This window comes from Lutra lutra, chromosome 7, assembly GCF_902655055.1.
Source record: "Lutra lutra chromosome 7, mLutLut1.2, whole genome shotgun sequence".
NCBI classification, from domain to species: Eukaryota; Metazoa; Chordata; class Mammalia; order Carnivora; family Mustelidae; genus Lutra; species Lutra lutra.
The window spans coordinates 51848229-51860524 of record NC_062284.1 but is presented as its reverse complement, the minus strand read 5'-3'; the positions used below and the strand labels follow the sequence as shown (position 1 = coordinate 51860524).

Sequence of the window (12296 nt, the reverse complement as noted above, 5' to 3'; positions counted from 1 at the left end):
AGGTTTCTCAACCTGGGCACTATTGACATTTGGGGTTGGATAATTCTTTGTTAGGAAGAAGTCTTGTGTACTTTAAAATGTTCAGTGGCATCCCTGTTCTTTCCTACTAGATGCCAATAGCGCTTACCTCTCTCTTGTGATAATCAAAATGTTTCTAAGACATTGCAGAGTATCAGGGGTTACCTTGACTTTAAAATCTGTAAGTTAAGCTATCTTTAGCTTGCATTTTTAGTCTCTCCCACTGTCATTTAAACTTTGCATCTACTGAAAATGGACATAGTCTGACTCATTCAAGAAATAAGCCAAAAAAAAAAAAAGTCAAACAAAAAAACTCTTAATTCTTCTACCTTTTTAAGTTGCTTTCCTACATACTCAGACCTTACCATACTCAATTATGCCCTTTGCCATCAAATAAGGAAAACTTTTTTGATCAAAAGTTTTCAAAGACCTGGTTATGATAGGTAATTTTGTTTTAAGTGAAGCAACCCCTGGTATACCTCTTTAAATTTTTGTGTTATCTATTTTGATGAATATTACTTACTTACTTACTTACTTACTTACTTATTTATTTATTTATTTATATTATTATTATTATTCCTTCATCCACACACTGGCCCTTACAAATAGATTTCCACTGAGGACCTAGCCTAGGTTTCTAGATTTGTCCCTTCCCCTTCTGCATACCTTATACTCTTTCCCTCTTACTTTATGTTCTCATTAGTCTCTCTTCTTCTATTTGTTCCCTCTCTTCCTTTGGGCATTCCATTCAGCACTGTGTGATGACCTCAAATTTTGCAGCACCACACTCCAGTAATCAAACATTCCATTCAGCACTGTGTGATGACCTCGAATTTTCTCACTACACTCCAGTAATCAAACATGTTTCTGACAGTTTACTGGATGTTAATATTACATAGCCATCTTATCACATCATCATCTCATCACAATTTCTCTCCTCAGGTCAGCTCCTTTTTTTCCCTTTAAACTTTTCTTCACTGTGTAACTTTCCCTCTTATTCTTCCAGGTTGTAAACTTACTTTTTCCTGGATCTCATTCTCCCACTTGTAACATCTCATTCCTCCTTGAAGTAATATAGTAGAATTTAAAGTCCTTAGCATGACAGCCAAACATATAATTTTTTTATGGTTTTAATTATACCCCTTGCTATCCTCTAGACAAAACCAGACTATTCAACATTTTATTAAGCTGGGAGACCTTTTCTATTCATTTTCTGATGCCCTTCACAGATAATCTATTCCAGTGCAAATGCCATCTCTTCTAAAAGCCTTCCTAGAGGCTTAAGTTGATGTTTCTCTTTCCTATTGCCGTTGTATCACTTTGCTTGTATGTAGATTATGTGTTCTCCCAAAGTAAGAGTTTTTGTGTATATCTTCTTCCCCTGCCATGTTCGGTACTCCTTGTATTCTCATGCTTTTATGTATCTTTCATAGGATTTAGTATATAGATGCACATGGAATATTTTTCACAAATGTGTTTTAGTGTTAACTGAAGTATATTCCACTTCATATATGTCATTTATTCAATTTTTCATGTTTTCATGTTATAATCTAACTGTCCACAGAGATCTTCCTAGTGATAGAACTCAAACTCTGCAAACCATAAGCCACTTGCATAAACTTCATTTCTACATGGAACAAGAATATTTTATCTCATTAGTGATACAGGCTAATACTTAAGTCATCAAAATCAGTGCCAGTAATCAAACCAGCAACAGCAAAGGGGACAAAATAATCCTTTTGAATCATAGCATAGAGAAAATGGATTATCTGTTGTATTAAAAGTAAACCATGGGGCGCCTGGGTGGCTCAGTGGGTTAAAGCCTCTGCCTTCGGCTCAGGTCATGATCCCAGGGTCCTGGGATCGGGCCCCACATTGGGCTCTCTGCTCAGCGGGGAGCCTACTTCCCCCTCTCTCTGTCTCTGCCTGCCTCTCTGCCTACTTGTGATCTCTGTCTGTCAAATAAGTAAATAAAATCTTTAAAAAAAAAAGTAAACCATATTTTGTTTACCAGCTTTTTAAAAAGTAATAGAAATAAGGTAGTTAGAAGAAATTTTCACTCTAATTTTATAAAATTAAGTAAATTTTATCTAATCTACTTTAAATGCAGAGTAAATAAATCATTAATGCAAAGATATACAAGTACAAGCCTATGTGACCTGAGCTTGGTATTTAACATTCCCATGAATTTTTAAAATAGCTTTACTGCATAGTTATATGTCCACAAAGAAATATATAGCCTTGATTTGCATTTTTATTTAGTTTCTCTAGGTGGTAGGTAAGCATGTCAAAATGCATTTTTTTTAAGTACAGAGTTTGTCATAATCTCTAAAGGTAACTCCACCTCTGTACGTAATTTCTCACAAATTCTCTAAATCATGCTAAGACACATGGACATCCTCACCTTGGTTCACTTCCTTTGACTTCTAATACATTTTTCTCCCATTTATAGATCTTCTCTAAGGCACAGTATAATAATTGAATTGATAGACTGGACACAGTCTATTTCTAATGTATATCTTTTTCAGATATAGCCTACCTAATATGATGCATGTCAGAGATGTAAATTGAATTCTCCAGTTTTTCTGTTGTGGGGTTAATTTCTTTCAAGTAGTGATATTTATAGATGCTTTTTTCTTTTGTCAAATTGGAGTAGTACCATGGTTTTATCTAATTGATCAGTTGAAGCTTTGGATAGCTAGTAATAGATGACCAAGTTTTATCTTCCAGTGGGGATTATTATTACCTTCTACTACATATTCCTAATGGAACAAAGTAAGTAACATCCACATTATTGACAATTACAAAAAGGACCATAGTGGGAAAAGGCAGGATCATTTAACCCTTGGGAAGTGTGTAGAGTAAAATATGTTCTGTGAATTCCATACAGTTGAACCAGCTACACTAAGGGGAATGTATGGGAAAGTACATTCATCTTGTCTAGATGAGAAATGCTTTGGCTTTAATGGAAGGACATGCTGTATCCTTGCTGTTTGAACATGTGGTGGATACAGAGGAAAGGGTGACTAATTAGAACTTAGAGGACATGGGTTCTTGTTCTTAGTTCTGTCAAAAACTAAGAATAAGTTATTGGACAAAGACAACCCTCTGAGTCTCAGTTTACCCATTTGTGAAATGATTTTAAATATTTCAAGTATATTGAAAATAAAGGAAACTACTAATTTAATGCCTTTGTTTATGGTATTCAACTTTGTAAAATTTTAATGTTTTCCCATATTTCCTTTATTTTTGTTAGGAATAAAACACTGTGAAAGGTATTAGAATATGCTACCCCAAAATATGCCACTTCGTCATATGAATCATTTTGGGCTGAAGGCAACTGAGAAGAAGCAGATACAAGAAAAGTTCTCTACCTTCTACCTATTAGCCTAAGAGCAGGACATAAATTTGTAACAGTGTACCCCTGTCCCCTCTCCACCAGGAAGGACAGAAGTTAACCACCAGAGACAAGTCTAGATCCTTTTCAGTCCAGAGAGGGCACCAAAGGAATCAGTATAACAAAACTTACTAAGAGGCTAGTGACTTTATCTTTTATTAGTTCCTCCAAATATTTGCCTTTCCACAGTTTTGCTGCCCTAGGAACTCAGAGACCTTTCTTTTGTCTTGTCAGTTCTTTAAAATTTATAGTTCTAAACTGAGGGTTGATAGAGGCAGGTGGGCGGGAGATGGACTAAATGAGTGATGGGCATTAAGGAGGGCATTTGTTGTGCTGAGCATAGGCGTTGTACGTAAGTGACACATCACTGAATTCTACTCCTGAAAACAATATTACACTAGAATTTAAATAAAAATTTGACAAAAAATAGAATGTATAGACCTTTTAAAATTCTTTTTAAGACCAAGTTCTAACGACCCTTTTGAGTTACTTCTTGTGTATGTGCAATGCATATGTTAATAATTCTTGCATGATTTCTTTTCTCTGTCTCTTGTTAGTTTAATGTACAGGGTCCTAGCTAATAAACCTAGAATGGGGGGAGGGAAAAATGATTTTTTCCTCTCCTACAGTTGTTAGTTGAAGTATCTTATATAGCAGCACAAACCAGTTTTTCTTAACCTGAGTTTGATATTTAACCTTCCCATGACTTTTTTTATACTTTTACTCACAAGGTTGTATCCACAAAGAAATACATAATAGCCTATATTTGCATGTTTATTTAATTCTTTTGCAACTTGCTGTTTTCCACTAAATAAGTTATTTTGGACAGTTATCAATAGTCATGCATATAGTTTTAGTTCATTTTAATGCTATACTTTTCTTACTGTATAAATACATTGCTTATCTGTCATTTTTTTGTGAATAGACACACAGCTTGTTTACAGTTCTTGGTATTATAAACAATGTTAAAATGAACATTTGTGTGAATAAGTACATGCTAGAGGTTCTCCAGAATGTATTCCTAGCAGAATAATCGCTAAGTCATAAAGGCTACAAATTTTCAACATTACTAGATGTTTCCAAATTATCCCACAAAATGGTTTTGCACATTTGCACTTAGTATTATTTATCTGTATATTGCTTCTCACCTTTGAATTCATCCTTTTTTACATGTCCCATGATGAGAATTCCTTTAAGTATTTCTCCTTTAAAGTGATCATGACATTAACCTTTCTCAGAGGAGGGACCTAGAGGCACATTATAAGATGAAGGGACTCTCCTACCAGTTCAGGCATGGGTGGGGTCAGTGGTGTGTGAGGACATCCAGTGGATATCCCAGACACTGACCCGAAATGCAGTCCCTCTCTGACCTTGCAGACCCCATTCTGGTGATAACCTTTCCACAGCACTCTCCACACAGAAACCAGGGCTCTCCACTCTGAAAGGCTTTTGCCCATGCCAGAACCTAGAGGCCTTGTGTACACATACCCTACCAGTTACTGATTACCTGTTTCCCCGCTTGCACAATGGGTGGACTAACATTGCCCAGCAGTTTGAATCACCTCTCACCTGGCCAAACCAGTGAACTTCTTTACTAAGCTGTGAGAGAAACCAAACTTTCTCCTTGAGTTTGAGCCCTTTAGAGATTGTCCTTCTTTGGGTATACACAAAATATAATAATTTTTCTTCAATTAGGCACATGTTCACAGGTGTATTTTTGTGCTTATTATTGGCTTTTCTGTGGTTATTAATGAGTTCTAACTTGTTTCACAAATTAATAATACATGTAGTTTTCATCTGTGAAATGCCTATTTTTAACAGTGTTGAAAAGTGTCGGTAATGGTCTTTCTCATTCACAGAACCCAGATGAACTTGGTTCAGTCAGAAGTATGCCCATCAAAGGACGTGAACTAGATAACGTGTCTCAGGTAAATTAAGTCTCAATTCTCTCTCCTACTTGTATTTGTTTTCACTACTATGCTTTGTTTTTACTGTGTTTCTTTTCTATTTCATTATTGCCTTTTATTAAATTGAGTTCTGTCTCATTTTTGTTTCCTTCATTAGTTTGAAAATCATATATTTTATTTTTACTTCAGTGGCTGCCCTCACAATTTTAACATACATAGCAAGTCAATATTAATATCTTTTTCCCCATTCATTAAAGTAGGAAGAAGTATTTTCTATCTTGTTGAGAGTAGAATGATCTGTTTTGTCTATTACCTCTCTATTCTTCAAAATGAGGAATTTTTATTCTCCATTTCAATTCACTGATGCATTCCTTTGTCTCTTCCTTTCTGCTGGTGAGCCCATCCACTGAATTTGTTTTTTTTTTTTTTAATTTACATTTGGCAATCATTAATAATCAATTATACTTGATTTAATTTATATTTTTTTTAAATTTACATTAGTTCTTTTTTGTATCTTCTATTTATTTGGTAAGACTTTGTATTCTGTTCTTTGCTGAGATGTCGAATTTTTTATCATTTATTTTAAATGCATTCATAATTGCTCATTTTTAGGATAGTTTCTTTAAAATCTGGATAATTTTAACACCACTACCCCCTTCTTGTTAGCATCTATTGATTTTCTTTTTTTCATTCAAGTTGAGATTTTTCTACTCTGTATGGTTAATGATTTTTAATTGAAATCTCAACATTGTGTGTGTTATTTTCAAAACACTGAACCTTTTTCAATTTTTTTGTTTTACTTGGCTTATTTTTACATTTCTCTGACAAATGAAGACAGAGGAACACCACTTTGTTACTGCCAGGTTGGTATAGAAGTCCTGTTTCCCAACTCTGGTTCCATCAGCACCCAAAGGAAGGTAAGGACACTTCTTGTTACTGCTGGGAGGGAAGGAGAGCTCTAGACCCTTACTAGGCCTCCAGTGATTTCCCTGGCTGGGAGGGATAGGTTTGCCTATCCTATGTCACTGCTACTCATTTACACCATGGGAGGAGGTGCCGATTCCTGTCTGACAGAGATGAAAGTTCAGGTTTCATACTTGGCCTTCACTGACACCTCCTCAGGTGTATGGGGGTGGCTGGGGTAGCTTGCTACACCTTGGCCAGCAGTAGGAGCCTTAGGCGACCCATTTGGCCTCTGCTGGTATAGGTGAGGTGGGACCAAAGATTCTTTTGTGGTGTTTGGCTGAAGTAGAGATGTTGTATTAAATATTTTATCATGTTAGGCAGCCCCTTTCCTGGTTGTTTGGCTAGAATGAACCGGCTTTTGTTGAGGCCTTTTTGGTCTATTTTCCTTAGTGTTCCTGAGTTGTTGGTGTCTTCTCTCATGTCACGTAATTTCTTGGGTCCCTATGCAGTCTGCCTTTTTCTCTCCAACTTTCAGAGTGTTACCATGTTTGTCTTATATATAAATCAGTTTATATCAATCAGTGATTGTAATTATATTGAGCAGGAAGAACATGGAAAATTGTGTCTACACCCCTTCCCAAGAACAGAAGTCAACTGGCTTTTCTTTTATGATAGCACTATTTCTCCTTTTATATTTGTTTTGTATGGTTAGTCATTTTGAATATATTTGCTTCAAAATGTGCATCCAATAGATTTATTACTGATTTGAGAGGAGAGTGAGAAGTTAGTCTGCTGTTTGCTCAAATGACTGCCGTCATTGTAGATAGTCTCCGTGTGCGTTTGTAAGTTTGACTCAATTCACTCAAGTTCAGCTGAACTTCATGTATCTAAACCCTGTGTGGCCAGTTTCAAGGAAGCAACCATTCATAAAGGCTTTTGGTCTGTGCTTTTTAAATGACCCCCAAATTTCAATGACCCATTGGGTTCCCAATAGCTAATATTGATTTTTCAGGTTAAAGCTCTTCTGACTGTGCAGAGATTACACATACAGACTCCAAACTCCTATTTCCAAAAGGAATTAATTTTTCTATCCATAGGCTAGACCAGCAAGGATAATTTGGTCTTTTCCTTGTGCTTTGTAGTATCTTCTTCTGTATACCTTTAAGAGTCCTGGATTGAAAAGATCCGATTCTACCTCATGCTCTTGCAAGACAATATTTTCCAATAATGGCCAAGTGCACTGCCCATCATTTTCATGACCTGCAATCACTTTCCACCAGTTTTCCTCTCTCAAAGCATCTGTTTGAGATGCCATGAGGTCATTTATTTATTTTAAAGAATGCATCTAGAATTCATAAGTATTTTTGTAATTGTTTGAGAATTATCTAAATTTCAGTATTGTCAGTAGTAAAGGTATGATCTTATTTTTCAAATCTGCAGATACTTTGTGAGAACCAAATGAGATGATATAATGGTGCAATTTACGTGTTACATTATGATCATTAAGTTTGTTTGGCTTTCTCATTATCATCATCACCACCATCATATGACACAGTCCTATATTCATTTTTTTTAATTCTATGTTTCACAAAGGAATCAACAGAGCATTGTGGAGTGATAAAATCATGAAAGGAAAAAAATGAGTCAAAAATTGTTTAAAGCATATTAGGTACTAAATCTTATTCCATACTGCTGTTTCTTCTACACACTCTGTTTCAAAAACATAATTTGTCTTCAGGGAACGGCTTTCTTTCAAATATTAGAAGTCAGAAATTGAGGTTTTTTTGTATCATGTCTTTTATTTGCTGATTATGATTGTGCTCGACACACTTGTGTGATACATGACTCTTAGTGTCTTAAGATTGAGGGGCACCTGGGTGGCTCAGTGGGTTAAAGCCTCTGCCTTCGGCTCGGGTCATGATCTCAGGGTCCTGGGATCGAGCCCATTGGGCTCTCTGCACTGCGAGGAGCCTGCTTCCCTCTCTCTCTGCCTGCTTCTCTGCCTACTTGTGATCTCTCTCTGTCAGATAAATAAATAAAATCTTTAGAAAAAAAAAGATTGGTGAAAGAGGGGTTAGACTATAAGAATTAAATATTATCCCCCTGCTTGTGTTCCCTCTCTCACTGGGTCTCTCTCTGTCAAATAAATAAATAAAATCTTAAAAAAAAAGAATTAAATATTAAACTTAAGAATGATAATATAGTCTTCCTTTAAAAAGTAAAGATAATTCTCTGTTTTTAGAGAGCTTTGGAAAAATGTATTCTGAATTATGTTTTGTTGGTTGGTATGGATTAGAGAGCATGAATGATGTAGAAATAGGTGAGACTATACAAAGCAGTGTTGATGAAAACTCTCTAATTATATAGGGAGGATATCCATTTTTATGTGTAGTCATTGAACTTTGAATGTCAATTCTAAACTTTAATACACTGATATAGAGAAACACCATGGCCTCAAGTTTTAATATTTATAGCATGGTTAATGTAAATTTATGAATCTAACTTGGTTTCTGAGTTTGGATGATGAATTCTGCAACATAATCTGTTTGTTCTTTGGTCCCTATGTTTGGATACTTTGTTGTGAGAGTTCACATTGCAAAAATACCATCCATGCATCCAAAAATAAAAAGTCCTAATCTATTTAGTTTCTTAGTTCAGATGGCAATAGTTTGAATAGCAAAGAATATAAGTGTGGTGTTGGTATACATTTACAAATGTATACATTTGTATACATTTATAAACTCTCTCTAGAGAGAGAGAGACAGAATGAGATATATAACCAGAAATGATAAAAGCATGGTAAAATTTATGATAATACCTACCTCTCATTGGTGATACCAGGTAAATGATGACTGGGGAATAACTACAAATCAGTCACTATCCTGAAACTTTAAAATGATTTAAATATTTTACATTACTTTAGTATTTTGTACATTTTTATATTAAGTTGATTGGGAAAAGCATGGATTTGACAGACAAATTTTATAGTTAAAAGACTTACTCTAAATAATTTTAGTCTGAAATAAAAATTATTTCATAAGTAAAAAATAGGAAGTCCAATTCTCTTATCTAAAATTATTTACTATTATGGGGCACCTGGGTGGATCAGTGGGTTAAAGCCTCTGCCTTCGGCTCAGGTCATGATCCCAGGGTCCTGGGATCGAGCCCCGCATCGGGCTCTCTGCTCAGCAGAGAGTCTGCTTCCTCCTATCTCTCTCTGCCTGCTTCTCTGCCTACTTGTGATCTCTGTCAAATAAATATATAAAAAATCTTTAAAAAAATAAAATAAAATTGTTTACTATTAGAAAATGCTAGAAAGAGAAAGAAAATGGGTGCTATGATATTTCAGAACAGTAGTTGACAGAGTAAGGTACACTAACCTGGCTTTTATTATAGGTGTTATTTATCACAAGGAAGAGCTGGGAGACTTTCAGAAACACACTTGTCGACACCTTAGCTTTTGCATTGCTGATATCACCTCCTTGTTTCTTAAGGTGTAGATCATGGGGTTTAAAAGAGGGGTGAAAACAGTATAAAATATGGAGAGAACCTTATCCACTGGGAGACTGCTAAAAGGCCAGGCATAAATAAAGATGCAGGGTGCAAAGAAGAGGGTCACCACAGTGATATGGGCAGTCAGGGTGGCCCTTGCCTTGGCCATGCCTGCTGAGGAATGCCGCTGCACGGTAACCAGGATGACTGTGTAGGAGATCAGCAAGAGCACAAAGGAGCTCATGGCCATTAGACCACTGTCTGAAAGCATCAGTACCTCAAGAGTAAAGGTATTGGTGCAGGCAAGTTTGATAACCAGGGGAAGATCACAGAAAAAACTGTCCACTTTATTGGGGCCATAAAACGGAAGGTTTACTGTGAAGATTAACTGACTCACTGAGTGGAAAACCCCAACGAGCCAGGAGCCCACAACAAGGCTTGTGCACTTGCACAGACTCATAATGGATGCATAGTACAGGGGTCGACATATGGCGACATATCTATCATAAGCCATGGCCACAAGGAGCATCATTTCACCACCAGCAAAGACATGCAGAAAGAATATCTGGGTCATGCAGCCCTCAAAAGAGATGGTCTTGTGTTCCATAAGGAAATCAATAATCATTTTGGGTGTGGCAAAAGTGGAGAGACACACATCAATGAAGGAGAGGTTACTAAGTAGGAAGTACATGGGTGTGTGTAGTGCAGGTTCAGAGATGACAGTGAGCACAATGAGGAGGTTCCCCAGCACAATGGAGAAATAGAAAAGTGTAAAAAACACAAAATAGAAAAGCTGTAGCTCTTGAGAACCCGAAAGACCGTGCAATATAAATTCAGTCACTCCTGATTTATTTCCTTGGTCCATGATTTCAAACTTCTGAGATGGGATCAGAAATGTTCCTGTCAAGTGAAATGAAGAAAACATCATCATATTGTGCCAGTGAATGAGCAAAGCTAAGCCTGGGCTATCAGATTCCATTCAGCATACTTATCTATTTAGATCCTCATAAGCACACAGATAAATGTTATATGCAGTCATTTATTTTGTAATGACTCTCTAACCTTGGCTTTCATCTCTGAATCCCAACCTGATAGTTACGTTTTAAAACACAAGTTTACATGTCATTTCCATGACTAAAGGCATACTGATAATAGTGTCCTCTCCCTTCCATAGCTTCCATCTCATTTTAAATCACTCCTTATAGGTAATAAAATCAACTTATTTCTGTTTTTCCCTCCTGTTTGTATTTTTGAAAAAATAAACATGTACTTATTAAATAAATAAATCAATAAGTAAAATTCCTGATAAATGGGAAACTTACAGTCTGAGTCATACTGAGAGGTTTCAAATGCTATTTCTTATGATTCCTAGTGATATGACCTTGGGGAAGTTAATTAAACTCTCTATGCTTTAGTTTTTGCCTCTGTGAATTAAGAGAAATAATTGTATATAGATGAACTACTTAGGACAGTACCTGGCCCATAAGAGATGTTCAGTAGATGTTAGGTACTATGCCTTTGTTCCCTCAATGATGAAAATGTTTTCAGGTATAAACTAACATACTACATAAATTATTAAAGTATGTACTCATCCTACTTAAGAGAACAACTACTTCATGCATGTTGATGGTGTCTGTTTACATGTAAGTGTGTGAATATTTGAGTTAATAATATCATATTTTTAGCTTTTTAATTAATTCCTAATTTAGATTCTTTGTAAATGTGTAATGGCTTTTTTCTACCCAGTGACTCTGAATTTCTGTGAATTTAATATGTGATCCTTAGCATCAAATACAGAAAAGGATACCATATTTGCTGATATTATCAATCTATAACTTCTCTCTCAATTTATATAAACACATTTTATGATTCTGAAGGAAATTACATTTTATTAATTCTTTGATTTTTTTACAGTACATTACTCATAGATAATATTCAATAATACTTGTTGATCCTACTATACAAAAAATAAAATTTTTAGTTTCACATCAGTTAAAAGAGAACTGCTTTTATTTTCTTCTGTAGGCTAATTGTGCCTGTGTGGTTTGTAGGAAACTAAAAAAAAATTCTTTTTAAGAGGCTCTGATTCTTGGGTCATCTGGGTGGCTCTGTCCATTAAGCATCTGGCTCTTGATGTCAGCTCACATCATGATCTCAGGGTCACAAGATTAAACCCTGTCTCAGGCTCCCTGCTCAGCAGAGAGTCTGCTTGAGATTCTCTCTCTCCCTCTCACCCTACCCCCAACTCATGTTCACTCTCTCTTTTTGTCTCTCTCTCAAATAAATATTTAAAAATGGCTTTGATTCTTTTCTTTGAAAAATAACTCTATTCTGTTTCTCAGAGTCCACAGTCTCTCATGGTTCAAGTGGGAGGTTGGGTGAGCCTGGCTGTGGCTATTATGGAGGGCACATATTGCATGGAGCCCTGGGTGTGGTGCATAAACAATGAATCTTGGAACAGGAAAAAAAATAAAATTAAGGTGTTAAAAAATTAATTTATTAAAGAAAATTCTGCAGAAACTAAGTAGGATGCATAATAAAGAATACCTGAGGGGCACCTGGGTGGCTCAGTGTGT

General features: G+C 35.8%; 1 protein-coding gene across 1 annotated transcript; it reads right to left on the bottom strand.

Moving 5' to 3' along the window:
- Positions 1-9658: 9658 nt before the first annotated feature.
- Positions 9659-10585, bottom strand: LOC125104702 (olfactory receptor 4K15-like). The gene has a single exon (XM_047737460.1). The coding sequence runs from the start codon at positions 10583-10585 to the stop codon at positions 9659-9661; it is 927 nt and encodes a 308-aa protein (XP_047593416.1).
- Positions 10586-12296: the final 1711 nt, after the last annotated feature.